The sequence below is a fragment of the Onthophagus taurus genome, chromosome 2 (assembly GCF_036711975.1).
Source record: "Onthophagus taurus isolate NC chromosome 2, IU_Otau_3.0, whole genome shotgun sequence".
In the NCBI taxonomy this organism is placed as follows: domain Eukaryota; kingdom Metazoa; phylum Arthropoda; class Insecta; order Coleoptera; family Scarabaeidae; genus Onthophagus; species Onthophagus taurus.
The window spans coordinates 13,075,082-13,092,988 of NC_091967.1; the positions used below are offsets into that span (position 1 = coordinate 13,075,082).

General features: G+C 32.2%; 1 protein-coding gene and 1 long non-coding RNA gene across 2 annotated transcripts in view; both read right to left on the bottom strand.

Annotated features, from left to right (window-relative positions):
• Nucleotides 1-559: 559 nt before the first annotated feature.
• On the bottom strand, nt 560-2,026 carry LOC139429010 (uncharacterized). Its single transcript, XR_011639719.1, has 3 exons — nt 1,739-2,026; nt 843-1,436; nt 560-780 (listed from the first exon to the last, which is right to left on the bottom strand). It is a non-coding gene; the product is annotated as an uncharacterized lncRNA (long non-coding RNA).
• Nucleotides 2,027-2,632: 606 nt separating this feature from the next.
• LOC111425821 (limbic system-associated membrane protein) overlaps nt 2,633-17,907 on the bottom strand; it is a 69,131-nt gene continuing 53,856 nt past the window's right edge. The window contains exons 7-11 of the mRNA XM_023060079.2: nt 14,631-14,805; nt 14,214-14,422; nt 10,785-11,019; nt 9,157-9,204; nt 2,633-8,851 (exon numbers count right to left, since the gene is read on the bottom strand). Of these exons, the coding sequence (XP_022915847.1) occupies nt 8,736-8,851; nt 9,157-9,204; nt 10,785-11,019; nt 14,214-14,422; nt 14,631-14,805 (783 nt within the window). The 3' untranslated portion in view covers nt 2,633-8,735. The remainder of the gene's footprint in view (nt 8,852-9,156; nt 9,205-10,784; nt 11,020-14,213; nt 14,423-14,630; nt 14,806-17,907) is intronic.

Genomic DNA, 17,907 nt, shown 5'->3' on the forward strand with positions numbered 1-17,907 from the left:
TGAGTTTGCAGTTCACCGTTTTGCGATTGCATAAACTGCACCGCTACTTATTGTCGTGTCTGAATATGTCTAGAAACTACGACCAAGGTCTGCAACAGTTGAAGTCTAGCGCAACTCCGTAACAATGTCTGACAATAATGCGTCAATTTCCTTTGGTATTGTTAACTGTCGCGGTGGTTGCTTGAATATTTATGAGAAATTACTCCGTTTGGATTCGTCGGTGTATGATGGCGATTCTTGAAGCGAAATAAATACGTTAATAGCCAACACACTAACTGAATAAGCAAGTTCCGTAACAACTAGAACGCTACATAATCGTTTTTCAGTTATACACATAATTGCAGTATAATCGGTATTGTAGTTTTAAAAAAGTAGTAATTGTGTCAAATTTTATCTTGTGATTTAAGCTAATTCTCATCGAGGTGAATTTTACTGCTTCTATCACGACTTATTTTTATGGAATCTTATTATGCTTACTTATACATATACCAGTTTGATGATTATATTTGATACATTTTTAAATAAAATATTTTTTTAAAAATTCCAACATTTATAAGAATTTGCTTTATTAAATGAAAAAATATTATAAATACTGAAAGAACGCGGAATGTCACATATGATGAAAGTGGTTCTTATTCTTTTTTTAAGGAAATGTCCTGTTTACTTTTTTCTTTGTAGGGTATGAGGTAAACGTTTAAAAAATGACCTAGCATATTCAGGTGGATGGTTGACTCAGATGTACCAGATCTTTGAACTTCTCTTGTAATATATTTCTTGGTTCTGTAATTGAAAAAAATGTCTCAAAAAATGAGAAAAGGAAATGATTTTTAAAACACACTTACCTGTGTATATCATGAATTCCATTATCCATTATAGATATTATTGTGATCTAAAACTCGTTGAGACGTATCAAAAATCAAGAAAAGGTAGTATCAGTACACTAAAAACTTTAATTCAATCTTTTATACGAGGTGTGTCTGTAAAATAAGTACCGTTTTGATCCACTTTATTGCATGAGATTGTCACAAAACGATTAAATTATCGGAAATTGTGTTTCCGTTGGGTTCCAAAAATGCTCAAGGATGTTCACAAAACGAAGCGGCTTGGAAGTGCTTCGACATTTCTTACTCCATGTAATCGTGAAGGAGATGAATTCTTAAGCAAAATTGTGACCGGTGATGAAACTTGGGTTTGTCATGTTACGCTAGAATCCAAACAACAGTCGTATCACATAGACAAATATGGCAGTCCAGGCAATGGTATCGCGATTTCCGTTTAATTTTCTTTACACAACTTCTTCACTTTGGGGAAAAAGAACGTTGCAAGGTCAATCCACCTTGGTTAGGGATGCAGAAGTACATCTGTCCTATATTCCAGTGGCGTTTTCTTTCCTCCACATTTTTGGTAGATTACAAATGAGTCCGATGATGCTAAATCTAAAAAATGGAAAATCATTTTGTAATACTTCTTACCCTATTTTCTTGGTGTTGAACAGCTAAGTGTTGATCAAGGCGATCAATACCTTCCATTGTGTGATTGTTTGTATGAGTTTTAGGATCATATGTTTCATTATTTGAGAAGTATAATTTTGAATCAATTCAAAAAAATTTTGAAACACATCAACAAGTATACTCTACTTCTCACCCAGGTCAGTCACTAGGGTTAATGCAGTCCAAATGAAATGCATCTGGAGAGTTATAGGAAAGACACAGTATGGAACAGTCATATTCGAGAATACCTTAATATGCAGTCGGTCGAGGATGATTCTTGGAGGATTTTTGAAGCTGTCTTGGTTTGGCCAATGGGATAGGAGAGGAAACCACGGATATACATGGAAGCGAGAGCACAGGGCAGGCGAGCCATGGGGAGACCTAGAACAACATGGAAAGAGACAGTGACGCAGATTGCGGCCATCCGAGGGAAAGCTATGCAGCAGCTCAAGGCTCAATGGCTCACAAATGGATGCTAAAATGATGAAAACTGTCCTCTCTTCTAAATATTGCGACATCCATAAAAAAGTAGCACTAAACATAACAATCTAAGTAAATTTATTGGATTTAAAAAATTGATTTTTTAAACGAGATAAATAATTTTTCTCGAAATATTATTTATTAAACAATAACCATTATTTACACAAATTGATTCAACTATAAATTCAATATTACTAAGTTTACATTCTCAATATACATAATTTAGACGATACAATCGCATGGCACCATTATGAATCGCTTCCAATTGCAATAACATCGAATTCGGGAATTTATATTCACGAAATTAATTGCAATTGTACAATTTGCTCTACCTGATGGTGCATAATTTATTTTTCGAGTAATATCCATCCGGATTCCTGTTATTACACGTTACACGCGTAATTTTTATGTTATTAAAAATTGTTTATTAAAACTTCGTTCGTAAAATGTTATATTTAATAAACAATAATAAATAGGTACTTACCCTTATTTAAAATTATGTAGTTAAAATTTCTTTTCCATTACTCATTTTATATTTTAATAGAATATTTTATTTAGTTTGTTCATATTTAAACTTTTAGTCGTAATGGAAAAGCTTTCTTCATTATAACACGTTTCAGTAATTTGTTGGGATATTTCTCTGAATAAAAACTCTATAAATGTACAATATAAACACGTTTTATTCTTTGTCAGTTCCATGTATGCCATACAATTTCGTAAATACTCATCCTTTACAGTAATAGCACGCGATACTTATATAGCGACGAGATTCCATACCTAAATATAATGTTACTTACAATTAAATCTTGACGGTGTCACACGTTTTTATTAATTTATTCATTTTTTAATTATTTCTGTCAATAATTCCCGCGATACAGAAATTGCAGAACGGTTTCGTTATGATTTTTTTTTACTTACGTACATACACAGTTAATGGGTTAACCTATATACGTTTATATCACGACACTTATAAGCTTTTTTATGTAATACATAGTAAAAAATACATCTTCCTATAATAGTTTATACGTCGGTTTCATCGCCACCTTCACAGACCTTTAACTCTCTTCGTCCTGACGTTACACAAAATTTGTCAATACTTGATGATGACGACAACATTAACACGTGTGCTTACTTCTTTTTATTGTTGTAACGTTTCCTAAAAGTAAACTTAATACGAGATTTTTTATAGCTTACAACATAACGAATTTTTTTTGTGTATTTTTTGTATAAAATGTGTAACATAAGATGGTGTTATGCAGCAGATTAATTAGATGGTGTTGTTTGAAGCTGTATCAATATTCTAGTTAACATAATTCTTTTATAATTATCGTAAATCCTATATTGGATTGGATGGTGACCGCAATCAGATCGGGATTATACGTTTATGGTAATTCTGGAAATTACAATTTCTGGTCGCGCTGTCAATTATTTTTAAATTATTAACATTACAAGCTTATACTGCACATTTTATTTTATTTTTTATCATTGCAACAAAAATTCTATACATTTAGAGTTATCTATGTAACACACAGTTTATTTAGTCAGCTTTGGTTCGTTTTATTTTTAAGGTAGATATCGATCACTGAACGTAACGTAAATATTTCTATGATAAATTTATAAAAAAAAAAATTTAATATTGTGCTCGGAAAAAGTGCATTAGTCTTAATCGATTAGCTTTTTTTCTAATATACTATATAAAACTGATCAACATTTAGTATAATTACAGGCGCAATGTTCGGAGTTTAATAATGCGCCTTATCTACACGTATATCTATAAGAAAAGAAATAAAAAATTGGTAAATAAAGAAAAATGTATAGCTCTATCTATGCTTTTGTTGGACCCTTTGACGGTAACTAATAAGCGAAATAGGTAATAGGACACCAATTAACAGGTGCCGGAGTGTGGTTTCAAAGCAAGGAGACGTTTCTCTCGTTTTCTTTTTGGGTTCATTTAGATGCTTTTCTTTTACCTTTCAACTAAGCGAACGTTTTCCGTTACGGTGACATTATGTTCACACTTTCACGACGGCAGCTTAAAACTCAAACAACCAAAAAAAGGAGCGCTCGATATTGAACCTTCCTAAGATAAATACACTTTTATAGTTCAGTTTTAGATGCTCTGATTGTAAATGTTTATAAGCCCAAAATGTGTACTTTTTCAGTGTTAAATTAGAACATATTGGCTTATAACTTAATGAAAATATTATATACATAAACGTGTTGTATGCGGCCGGATAATAGTTACAGGTGTGTATGTGGAGTTTCAGATTGCGGTTTTACTGCAGCTTCTAAGTTCCATTAACCTCCTTAATCAGCACCTGTTGGAACCACGGCGTGCGATTTACGTGATTTGGTTTACATTAAAGGCATCTGGTTATGTATATTTTCGGTTGGGGTAACTTGTATTAAAATTAAATATTTAAACGTTAATTTATTAATTTTTGTTCAATCTCTCTTTTTGATTTAAAACTGAAAAAGTACAATCAATGAAACTAATTTTTTAATTTTAAGTTTTGAGAGATGTGTCTGTAGCCACTATAAGATTTTTTAATGATAAGTAGTATTTCAGATAATTTTTGGTGTTAACTATACAAGGTGATTTTGAATTACAGATACAAAGTTTAATTAGATGATTTAGAATTTCAAAAATTGTTTATTTTGCGCTATTTTGCCAAATATTGACAAATACAAAAAGTTTATCAATATTAACGGGCGTTGTATTACTTGTAAGTTAATATAAAACTACATCCGCTAATTATCAAGATTTGATTGAATTTTGATTCAATTAAGTGTGCCGGATAATGTTTAAATGTGAAATGAGTGAAAAACAGTTGTTTGGCAGCCTAACAATTTATTATAGAGTTTGATTTTTCTGAATTATCTACGAATACTCTGAACATAACTTAAACAAGTCAGTATATAAACGCATGACAGGGTATATTTAGTTTTGCAAACGAAACTCTACACATATCCTTTGAATGTGTGTATGAATTAGCTTTCTGTCATGTTTGTGATTGATAGAGATATAACATACAAGATTCTCGTTAAACTCGTAATTAATTTTTTGAGTTTAGGATCAAAATCATGATTTATTTATCTTATTACCATGACTAATAATACATTTAGTTATCGGCAGGTTTCATCAATTGATGTGGTTTTGGCTAAAAGTATACTTTAAAGTATTACTCAAAATTTAATAAGTAATAGTGATTATTTTGTAATGATCATATACTATACTACACATTAGTCTCATACTCACGAACATATTTAACAGTATAATTATACTATCGGTAATACAGTCAAATTAGGCTGTGAAGGGTTTCTAACAGCACCTTTATGCATCGTTGTGTTTGTACATTATAAATTGCAAATTTGGATTGTCGGGAAATATCCTCCATTAATTATAGTAGTGTTTACAGTTGTTGCAGTTATCTTGCCTCCTTTTGGGTTTATGGCCATTTACTCCTCCGAGCCAGACAAATACAGAGACAAGATTCTGGTATCAAAATCAAAGGATTAACTAAACTGGGCGAAACTGTTGAAATGTGTCGTGTTGTCACAATTTTGACAACTTTATTACAAGTTGTAGAACTGATTATGGCTATGGTATGATTATATTAATTTTAATAAGTTATAGCAAGCGTATTTACTAGGGAATGAGGGATATCCTTTGTAGAGTTAAATTTTTGACTAAACAACGTTGTCTAGTTTTCGGATGGTATCGGTACATACAAAACAGAGATCTGTAATCTGCTTTTATTTCTGATATTCTTGATATTATTCACGATATTATTGCTCTCTTTATATTTAGTTTCACAACATTAACGCATAATAATTTGCTACTATGAAAAATTATTTATGCAGATTATTTCGCCGGTTTCTATGCAATCATTCTGGATAATTTACGTTATCCTCTGACCATGATTTTTCTGTGATATTCTACTGATATGCTTTTGCACATATCAATATTTTCATTTTTGCCCCTATTTCTTATTTTCACGCTTGATAGATTAGCTTCTATCCCTTATACTTAGCTCTGAACATACGATATTCTATTGACATTCTTATTGTCAAGCTAAGTACGATATTTTATTTTTGGCCACAATATTGTCATGGGTACATGATTCTTAATTATACGAATATCCTTGATATTGTTTCGGTGTCTCTATTTAACAAGTACGCTTGATAATTTCCCTTTGCCTTTGTTATTTGGTTGGGTTGGGTTTAGTTTTTCTATTAATATTTAGTACTTGCGCTTGGCAAAAATTTCACAGCGTAATTGTTTTTGGACAATGAAATGCGAGACATGTATTTTGTAAAATCAATTTCTTATTAGTGTTTCTGATCATCTCCCTAATTTGAGGATCATTACCAAGAGCTGGAATGATTTGCTAATAGCATAATAGTATGAAGTGATTCAAATAAGGAAAATCAAGGGATAATATTAAATATAATGTTATAATATACATATTAATTTGATAGTCATTTGAAGACAACGGCAAATTATTTAATTATTGTCAAGCAAGTTATTATCATTCTACGTTCTCCACTTACATGAAACCAGATTATTTAATGCTTTATTGCTAAAATGTTATCTGCGTAAGCTATACTCGTTAAACAACAATTTCACTCGATTAATTGCGAAAGCTCTTCCTGTACATTTTCACGTTTGTTGTGTCTATTTCTCTTCGCGATCTCGGGTCGACTATTATGGTAGGAAATTTCAATCTAATACGGTAATTATTGACCGGAATGAATTTCAGGATTTTCATGATCATGATTTTCATGAAGCATTAGAATTCAGTATTACAAGGTGGTGATGATATAGAAATGCGATTATTACTATATTACAGAGAATTTCCAGAACAATCCTATTTCGCCTATTCATTATAGAGAATTGATGTTACCCCGGAAGAGGTATTAGAGACTATTCATTCACTGGCTTGAAAACGGGACGTAGATATGAATGGAAACTTGCACATAAAGCTTGAAGCCGTTATTTTGTGATTCCTTTATTAGCTTTTATTAACATACTAAACAAAATATTTAAATGAAATGAAACTTGCGCATAAAGCTTGAGGCCGTTATTTATTGTTATTTTTCGAATTATATTTTTGGGATGATTTCAAAATTTATAAGGATCTCCTCTATATGAAATTGTGTTCTATTAGAGAAGGAGATCAATATGCGTTTGTGATTCCATTTTAAGGCTAATGACAAGAGTTTTATTTGATGCATGCTATTATTTGTGTTTCAAAAACGTTTGCTAACAGTGTATGGATTGATATATTTGGATTATTACTGAATGATAATTGAAGGCAAAGCTTCTAGAGTTGGGTTGAGTTTACTTATAATCTATAATTGGATTTTGGTCTGTAGTTCGTATAAATGAAGCTGTTGGTGAAGCAAATTTGCAATATGGTAATGCATTTTACGCAAGTATATGCTATTGATGTGGATTTCATGGGTTTGGCATTATTCTTCTATATACTACAACATGGGGCTAAAGCTAAAATTTATGGTATTAAAGCAACCATTTGGCGTCTCATTTGATATGGTCAAACAAAAATTAAGGCGATGGGTCCAAGAAAATCTTTGACAATTGTGGTCAAAGTCAGTACGGTTGGATTGTTGATATCATTAACTTATCAAGATCTTATGGCCAAAGTTTCATAAACAGTTTCATAAAGAAACCAGTTTCAATAATAACTTGAATCTGTAAATTAAAACGTTTAAATCATATCAAATGATAAATGCAACAAAATATTTTATTTGAGTCGCATCAAATGAAGAAAATAACATTAAAACATTTTTTAATTTAGGAATTCTTACCTGGATTTAATCCATTTATGAAAAAGCATTGCAATCATTCAAGTTTAGATAAAATTTAAAATCATCTATTTTTTAGTTTTATACTTGTAATTCAAAACCATTTATAATAATATAATATTGAAATTAATCATAATCAAAAGTTATCAATTATACAATTTGTATGCAACACCTAGACAATTCTCCCAAAATATCTTAAAAAAAATTTTTTATGCACTTATATGTAATATATTAAATCTTTAAATATCACTTTTATACATAAATACATAATTCTACATGCGAATTTTTTGTAATTTTGCCGGTTTAAAGATTGTAAATAAACATGCCGAAGCCAGCGAGACAAATTTTAATTTTTCATTTTCTACAATTTTCGTTACAAAAATATATAGTCTTCATCTTCATTTATTCTTTTTTTTTCATTATTTTTGTCTGTTTGGTCATTCAAAGTAAGTAACTGTTTAATCCGCCCTTTGCCCTATTCTCCTCCGATTTCTCAACTTTATGATTTAGTACAACTTATGTCACATAGTTTTTTTTTAATTCACTTATCTTATTTATAATACACGTACATCGAAGTTATAAATATACAACTTAAACGTTCAAAAATCAAAACATATTCTATTACTACATCTGAAATGAAATACTAGAAAATGTAATACAAAAAAAGAATACAAATAGATTTGAAAGAATTTATACCCTGTCGTTAACATTTAAATAGCGAACATTCAATATAAAGATTAAATAGAATATACTTTTTTTTCTTTACTTACAGCGAAACGAATATGACTCCTCGTTTGTATTTGTTCTCTTTAGCAATCATAGAAATTGTATTAATAACAAGAAGAAGTGAAAATAAATATTTGGTGCTGCGTTATTTGAAATTTTCTAGGACGTTTCGGGATTTAGAGAAATTTAATACGGTGAATTTGTTCCAGTTCAAGAGAGCAAGCTGACCGAGATTATTATCAAACTAATTGTCGATAATCGAAACGAACATATTACATTGGTGGAGCTCGAGAATAGCCTCATTCCCAAGTCGCGTATTTCGTTCTCTGCAAACCAAATGCATTAAGTCGAGCTTAAATAGTTGATTACGGGAAAAGCAGCCTAATACCGTATAATTCCATATTAATGAAGACCCACGTTAACAAAGTTTTCCATTAAGATCAAAGCACCACAAACTAAGTGTATCATGCTATCATTATCTCTAATAAAATAATTAAGAGATATAGAAATAAAATGTTCGTAAATGTCTCAAGAATAATTTATGATATTAGGTTGTTTTACCTTTCTTAATTAAGTTTAAAAGCTGTAATTATTATAATTATATCTAGAATCATTACTATTAATATCTTACCATTATAGACATGGCTAGGTGATTGAGGTCTTTCCGGATAAGTCATATCTGAAATAAAAACAAATAAAAATGTTTAAAAATTTTAATTTTACATAAAAATACAGAATCTGAAACGTGGTAATAAATTGAATCTCTATGTAATAAGGTAAAGTATATTGACCGTTTTATTATGTAAAATTTAGAGCATTAGCGTCCGTATTCATCCAGATATAAAAGTGGAGATATAAAAGGGCTCTTAGCCAAATTAGATCTGTGATTGGACCGTTAGCGCTCGTATAGGTATGTTTTATGTGTTTTTGGATGTAACTAGCGCGTTTATGTGCCACCACTTTCAAATATACCTACGTAAATCTCTTCATAAATGTTACAATTACGATTGCATAACACGTTATGTTTCATTTAGAACTAATCTAGCTATTTGTTCGCCTTTGATACCCCACTTTATGCGTTCGAACTTGTTTAATCACAGAAAATAAATACGGTGGTTGTAGTGAAATTTTTAGGTGTGTTGTAATGAAATAAATAATTCATGGAAATTAAAACTATCGATTTTCTTCAAAGACCAAATTCAATTGCATAACATCTCTAGGCGTTAACGTGCATAACCTTACATGACCCCGATAAACAAATTTGATTTCGAAAGTTTTTCTAAACAACACGCAGGATAAAGTTCAGAGAGCATTATCTTACCAGCTGAAGTAAGTTCAACCTCAAAATATAGATAGCTTCAAAATGCAGATAGGTTTCAACAAACAATCTCTCTATCTTACATTTTTCAAAAAATGATATCGTTAGAATCTGGAGTTAGGCTTAATTCAGCAAATAATATGTCATCTGTAGAAGTTTACATCCCAAGATTCCATTCTCATTATACAACAAGTGCATCTAATCCTTCTTTAACAACATGTAAGGAATCTCAAAACCTATTATGGTAAATTTATAATCAAGAATCTTTTCGGTTAGTGTGAAACATTATTTCAAGACCAATTTCTAGTTCTTCGGATTCTGAAGTTTATGATCTTATAAGTTTAAATCATTACGACTCTTCGACATCTGGATGTAGAGTAATTTTAGAAAAGAATACGCCATCCTAAAGAGGTGCAATATTTCTTAAAATTCTAAAAAGTCTACATTCTTAAATTACAATCTTAGGATGCGGGCTGGTTTCGGCAATCAATATTTAATTTTCAAAAGTTTTCATCGTGATGGTGCTTTACACAGTATGTAACTTCAATCTTACACTTTAATTGAGGTTGCTACCCTCACTTGGAACTTTTCGGAAGGAAACTGATTTCAATAGCAATCAATCTATAATCTTGATATTTGTGTCAGTGATTTTGTGATATGTTTATATAGACAGGTTTTAATAATCAATATCATTATTAAAAGAGTTTTGTAAGTTCCAAGACAAACCTTGAAATCAACTCTTTAGATATCAAGCTTGAAAATTAAAATTAATCATGTAATATAATGATACGAGTTAAGCCATATGGAGGGCTTAACTTGTATAAAAGGTTATGTATTTGGTAAAAATCATGCATGATTGTAATCTTATTTCTATAACTATGTATTATTTTTCTTTTTACTATTTTTGGTTATGTTAATTTTATGTTTATGATAATACCAACCTGTGTCTGTGGTTTGAAATGTAAATGGTTCAGAAATTGGGCTCCATCCATACCGATTGCGAGCCTGCACCTTAGCCTCATAATTTTGTCCCGGTTGGAGGCCCTTGATTATATAGCTCATCGATTGGACGCCCTTCGGCGACTGACTTGGATCTGCCTGCAGGATAACATCACGCCAATCGGTTCGCCTGTCGATGAACTGCTGGTGCTGCTGTACGTAAATCCCAATACCCTCCTGTGGATATAATACGAACAACCAACTTTGTTAACTACATCAAACATGGATAAGTTATTAACAATGATAATAGAGTGGGCTAACAAATATCAAACTTATACAATAAAAATTAAGTTAGAAATTATTTAGTTAATTTAAGCGAATTTTTAATGAATTTGTGTTATTTGATTTAATAATTAGGGATATTATTGTTACGAAATAAAGGGCGATAAGGAAGCCTTATGGAGTTTCTATTTTGAACGGATTTTAGTAAATCCTTAGTAGCCCGTAATAACCATTACCCGTTGGACGGAGACCATTCTAATTAGAGGAGAATTCTGAAGTGCGCCGACTCCCCGCGGATTTACCTAAAATAAGCGATTGTTTCATGTTGTAAATTGTAGTGCGCAGAAACCAATTTCAGAGATTAACCCAAGGGAATTAACGTTCCTTTTTTAATCGAACCGTCAGGTAATTTGAACAAGAAATTTTCCCTCGCAAAAAATTACGGGACCAATTGCGAACGGGTCAAAAACAAATCCTTTGTCGGGGAACGCAAAAATCAATGAATACTGGATGAATTTCAGGGGGTCCAGCAAAGGGGGTGGGTTTTGGGTCGGGAAATTTAATTAAAACCGCAAAATTTATGATTATTTTTTAAAATTTCGCTGCCCTCCGCATTATACGAAGGGCGCAGCGATGCGTTATTTTTTTAACGCGAGGGTGAAAACACTTTGCTTAATTATTGTCGCGGCAATTTGTATGTTAAACGAGAACTAATGGTTTCAGCTAGTTACGGAATTAAGATGAAATATTATTATCGACATTGGGGTAGTATTCGCCACGTAGCGTCCTACTAATTATCGGGATTTAGAAAGGACAGTCGGGGTAGTAATTAGTCCGGTCGGTCCGTTCCGGGGGTTTACGGAGTAAAAGCTCCGGTTAACAATCAAGACTTTTCGACCTCGCTACGTAATTTGGATTCGTGTCTGAACTAATGCTACGCTGTTACTAACAAGATTATGTACGCAGTACGATTTTTAGATATTTTCATCACTTTATTTTCTATTTAATTAAAACCAAAAAAACAAGACATGAAATAATGAACTTAAATCCATTTCGTGACTCGTCGTGTATTCGTCAAATGCAATCACACAACAAACCTGTTGTGATATACTATGGGGATCTCTCAAACCATTTGTATGTAGATGGCCCACCTGGATAGCCGATTCTCATAACAGCTAATATTTCTTTTGAGAAATTTTGCATCGTTTGTGCTCTTAAATTTGATAAATCTGAGTCAGGTTAGCGACGATTACTTCCAACTTTTATCCAATGCGCTATTTTATTGATTATGTCATTTGTTATAAATGCGAAGACGTTCAAGTATAATAAAACAAGTTTTTCCTAGGAGAAACTGAAATTGGGTTTGATTATGAAAAAATATATAGCATATCTTCGATTAAATATAATAAAATATATAAAGGAAAAATATGTTTACTAAAGCATTATTTATAGTATTATAATAAAAAAAATTAGTCCGTAATGGGAACCAGACAGGTTATAGGGATAACACTACTAACAAGGTTAAGAATCACTGATTTGGATTGATGGTCATTGTTTTGCAATTTATCCTTGTTAGCGGAGGAAACGCAATTACCACAAGATTTAGACTAGTTATTTACGAAAATGAAGGCAATATATTTCATTTAATTCACATTAGTTTTCGCAACAAACACCAATCTGTTGTACTGAGTGTTCTAAAAAATTGGAATAGTACGAAATCGTAAATATCGTAATATATACCTTTGAGTTCTTTTTTTGGGTGAATTTATTTGATTATTAATCTTTTTAAGTAACAAAGAAATCTGTTAATACATCAACATTGTTATTTCCCCTTTCTTTTTGAAACAACCTGTACATCACATAAATTACGGATCTTATCTTTAATATCTCAAATATCGGAAGCGACGTTTAACTTCAACTTAATGAAATATCGACCGTTTAATATCGTCAATAACTGTGTTGAACGTTACAGTTTCTCTAATATCGAGTGACCAATTTAAAAGATTTCGCAATATAAAAATTAAATATTGTTTTTTCGTTCATATTTTCGTTGCTTACATTTCCACAGAGCGCCAGCATTATTTTCACTCGAGTGGGAAATTGTTAGCTTGCGTGGAAATAATATGTCTGCGAGTGTTTACAGTTTTTTGTTCTTTACTACTAAATTTAACATTATAGATTTTTACAGCAAATTCTAAGTTGCAAACATGGTCGAATAGTTTCGATTAAAACGAAATTATATCTAACTTATTTTTTTTAGTTAATAGAGTTTGTTTAATTACATTTGTGTACGGTTCTAGTGGAAAATCTAAATTTAGGCCCTGTAAAGTTAATTGAAGCCAAGTTAAAAAGTTGCTAGAATTAATCAACTCCACGGCTAGAATCGATTTTCCTTTTCCAGAATAGCAATAGACCTGCTAAATTGTCACAGCACGCAATTTGTAATTAAATGGAAAATAAATAATATTAAACTAATACCAACTACGCAATTTAATATCAACCGTTTCGTTATAATAATTAATAATAATAATTTTACAATTAAACGCAGCATTCTCGCGAATAATCAATTAAACAAAGAATGTATTTCAGGTTTCGAAATTAACAAATTTTGTTTCACAAACTATGGTCATTATTGTATGTTCGGACAATGCGATTTGCCGCTTACAAACGCTGCGGTGTTTGGCGTTTTTGTATTTACAATTGTTTCAGTTAACAATCGCGGTTGGTATTGTATAACATCGATTGTTATGGTTGAAGTAAAAATGAATTTAGTCATCGTTAATTCTACTATGGTGTGGTGAGATTATACAGAATGTTTAATGCAAAACAATTCCGTAATTTTGGAAAGATATTAAATTTAAAAATAGTGATGGCAATCCTAGAACTGCAATCTAGATTGCAATACTACGTTTGGGATTTGTGAATTGGTCAATACGGACCAATTGGAACCATAAATTACGGATTGCAATTATGTACATTTTCTACTCATGTTGGATTACTGGGATACACATCTTCAGGGATTTAGAATGGATGTGGATCAATTACCACGAATAAAAAAAGCGATTTAATAATAAAAATTGTTTTCTTTTTGAATAAATATTAGATTAGATAAGCTTGTATAGTTAGAGACGTGTTCGAGTGTAAATTACCTTTCCGGTGATCCTTCTCTGGCTCTGATGGTGCAATGGTTGCGGATGTCCGTCCTCGTGTCCGGCCGCTGCGGCCGATTCAGGCAGCCGCCTGAAGAGCAATTTGTACTCCTCGATGGGGCTGAGCGAGTGGACCGCCCAACTAATATTGTAGCTGTCCCTCCATCGACCCCTTGAGGCACTGCTGAACTTCGCAGCGTTCGGTTTTCCTGCAACAACGGTCACAAGAACGGTATGGAAGCGTTTATTTTTACTATTCCCATCCCCGTTTTCCATTTTCCCCTCTATCCCTTGTCTACCATCGGTTTTTTTTCCTGACCTTCTTTCCCACTCCACCCTATGCGGTGAACGTTCTATTTCTTGCCTGAAAATAATGACTGGCCCCTTCCTCACAAAGAGGTCGATCCCGTTCCTTACCCGTTAATTGGACGGTCTTTCTGCTCTTCCCTAGCGGATTGTCCGCGGTACAAGTGTAGTTGCCGAAGTCCGAGCGCTGGACTTTACGGATAACGAGCTTGTGCCTCGAACCGTGTGACTCCATGCTACGTTGTTCGGTAGTGTCCAGTTGCATTGTATCTCTATACCATAAAATCTACCAACAAACGCAGTTTAAGTATTTTAAACGAAAGGTTTACTTAAAGCAGTAATTAAAGCTACGATGTGTATCTTGAGCTTTTCGAATGTATTCGAATTTTGTTGTAATTAAATCCTTTCGTACGATTAAGTTTACTTTTCGAAACAAACAATTTACTGGATTCATTTATTTTACAATAATTCAAACGACTCATCAATCCAAAAAGAGTCAAACATGTGGTAAACAAAAATGATTGGCAATCACGATAAAGATTAACACGATTTTTTTCGATATATCAAAGGTTATCCGAGTTTGACATTAGGTTTTGCGTTAAACTTTTATCAAGAGTCAAACTCGTTAAAGTAGGATAAGGAGTTAAGGTATAATTCGGACGAATTTCCGTAAGAATATTAAAAATTGATTTAATTGAGTTTGTTTTAGAGAGATAATAAAATTATCCATAAAGCTTTCTTCACTTAAATAAATAATATTATCTTAAAAAGGCGTTGATGCGGGTTAAACTTTAATTTTCAAATATAATATAGATATAGGTCAGCAATAATAGAACTTATCTTTTGAACTTATCTTTAATTCGCGTCCCTAACTTATAGAAAAGAAAGAGGAACTTTGGATGTAGATCGTTTTATTAGATACTAATATCTGACATTCATATCATTGGCAGTTATTACATCGATTGTTTGGATCTTTTCCTTATCTATCTCAATAAATTTTTACTTTATTAGATTTTTCGGTGGGTTTCATTTTAATCGAATTTTTGGTGTCTTTCATTTCTGTTATATTTATTTCTGTATTTGCTATTTAGAACCTGGAACATTCCAACCATTTTGCGACCCGGCTCTTTGATCAATGTAGCCGGAGAGTCTGAAAAATACGTGATTGATGTTCTAGCAATTTAGTGGATAAGAAAAGTAAGAGCGCCATAAAAAAAAGAGACTGCTCGCTATATTTCTATGGATACAAAGAAAGACAAGAACAATACGGAATTGGATTCATAATAATCAAAAGAATCCATGGATCAGTTTTGGGATTTCATCCAATGTCTGCTAGACTATGCATCATAAGTATATCACATGATGAACTGCAAATAGTATGTGAGAGAATTCTAAAACATTGCGCCATTGTGGTCCTCGAAAACTTTAACGCTAAACTTCGCAGAGAGGTCTACTTTAAAGATATGTTTGGGAAACAAACTGTCCATGAAGAAACAAGTAGTCACAGACTCAGAGTTGCATAATTTGCAGCAAGCAATAACTTGAAAGTCATAAAGTGTGATCATGAAGGGTCACACAAAAAATGTATATAAAGGAACGTGGCAGATACTGAGACCATTGGTCTATAAGAGGTGGGATACTTCCATCCAGAGTCTGGATGATATAACTACTTAGTAGGAGTTAAAATGAAACACCAAATAACTCTTGCGTGTGGCCAACAACCTAATAATACACGATGTGATACAGCAAGACCTGAGATTGGTAGTTTAAAAGAGGAATATAAGATGAAGTTAAATCAGAAACTGGTAGACTGTCAATTATTGAGACATCGAGTAATACAGCGCACCTACAGTGCTGGTGTGATACAAAAACCAAAGATTGAAGACTGGTGTGATGAAGAGCATAGAAAAGCGAGTGGAGAAAATAGATAAACCGGAAGAAAGAAAAATGGTAGAATTATAACAAGGCGAGAGTAAAAGGTTCTATAAGAAAATGAAAGAAAGTACGAAAGATGTTACACCAAGATACATGGATGTAAGGATGGGCAGGGAAATATTCTTACGGGGAGAAACATTTAGCAGTTGAGTACCTTGTACCTAATAGATTAATAGAAGCATCCTTAGTCTGTTCCAGGACTGCAGTAAGAGTTGCGGAAAGAGCTAACATCTGCAATAAACTACTACAGGTAATTTTGGTAACATCTACTACTTAAAACAGTTAATTAGCACTCGAAGGTAGCCTTGCGCCTGAAAGAACATCCAACACACAGACAGGCAAAGAGTATGATAACTCCGTCCCAAAAGAAAACCAATAAGTGTCCTGATACGTCCCTAGAATATTATCTATTCAACATTAGACAAGCTGAAGATCTAACTTGTCAACTTTGCAACGACAAGTCAAAAACCGCTGAATATATTTTGTGTTATTATATCTCACCTAGATTTGTCCTAAACTAGTGAAATTCCTGGAAGTTATGAATGAATCACGAATTAAACCAATTAATAGATATTATCGACATTATCAGGTTCATTAAAAGTAGGAGACTTGTATAAATGGGGTATGTGGGATGAATGAGCAATAAGAGGACAACAAGGAGAATTCCAGGTTGGATTACTAGTGGGAGTTAGGGGGTGGAGACGGATGTGTGGCGAGAAGACAGAATGAAAGAGGATCATTGAGCAGGCTAAAACCCACCACGGCTTATAACGCCAAAAGAAGAATGAAAAATAATAATAATAAATAAGATAGTTATTTATTTTTAATACCACTATATTTACTGGTAATATTTCAAGTTGTAGATCTAACTTTTGTATTCATTCCTCCTTCTTTAAAAACAAGGTATAACAGAGTGCGATTGTGAACATTTGTTCAACCAATTGTTTATTAATTTCAGGTTGTTTGTACCAAAATCTAAAATTGTCGATTTATTGAAAGCAATTCGGTTTAATTACAATATCAGAATTGTCTTTATTTTCTTTAAACACTTTCAACTATTTTCTGTGTTCGAGTTATTCGATTATTTCTTTAATGTCCTATACTTTATTCATCGTTGGCTTTGAGTATGTGTCTTTCATCCGTGTGTATGTATAGCTTGCAAATGAGTTGTTTGCGTTTTATCAGTATGTATGTATCTAGGGAAAATCATAAAAGAATCACCTTCGATAAATAATGAACTAGATTAATAGGATTTGAATGTATTTTTTAATCGAAATATTGATTTTTCTATTTCGGTCCAATATTGTTTTTTTAATGTTATACAATGTTTATAACATTGTGACTGGTAGTGATTGAGACGAGCAGCTCCGAGTTGGAGCGATCTCATGATTCATTTATTGCATTAATTTACGTTATAGATGCATAACCAAATTATTAAAAGGAAAGAATACTT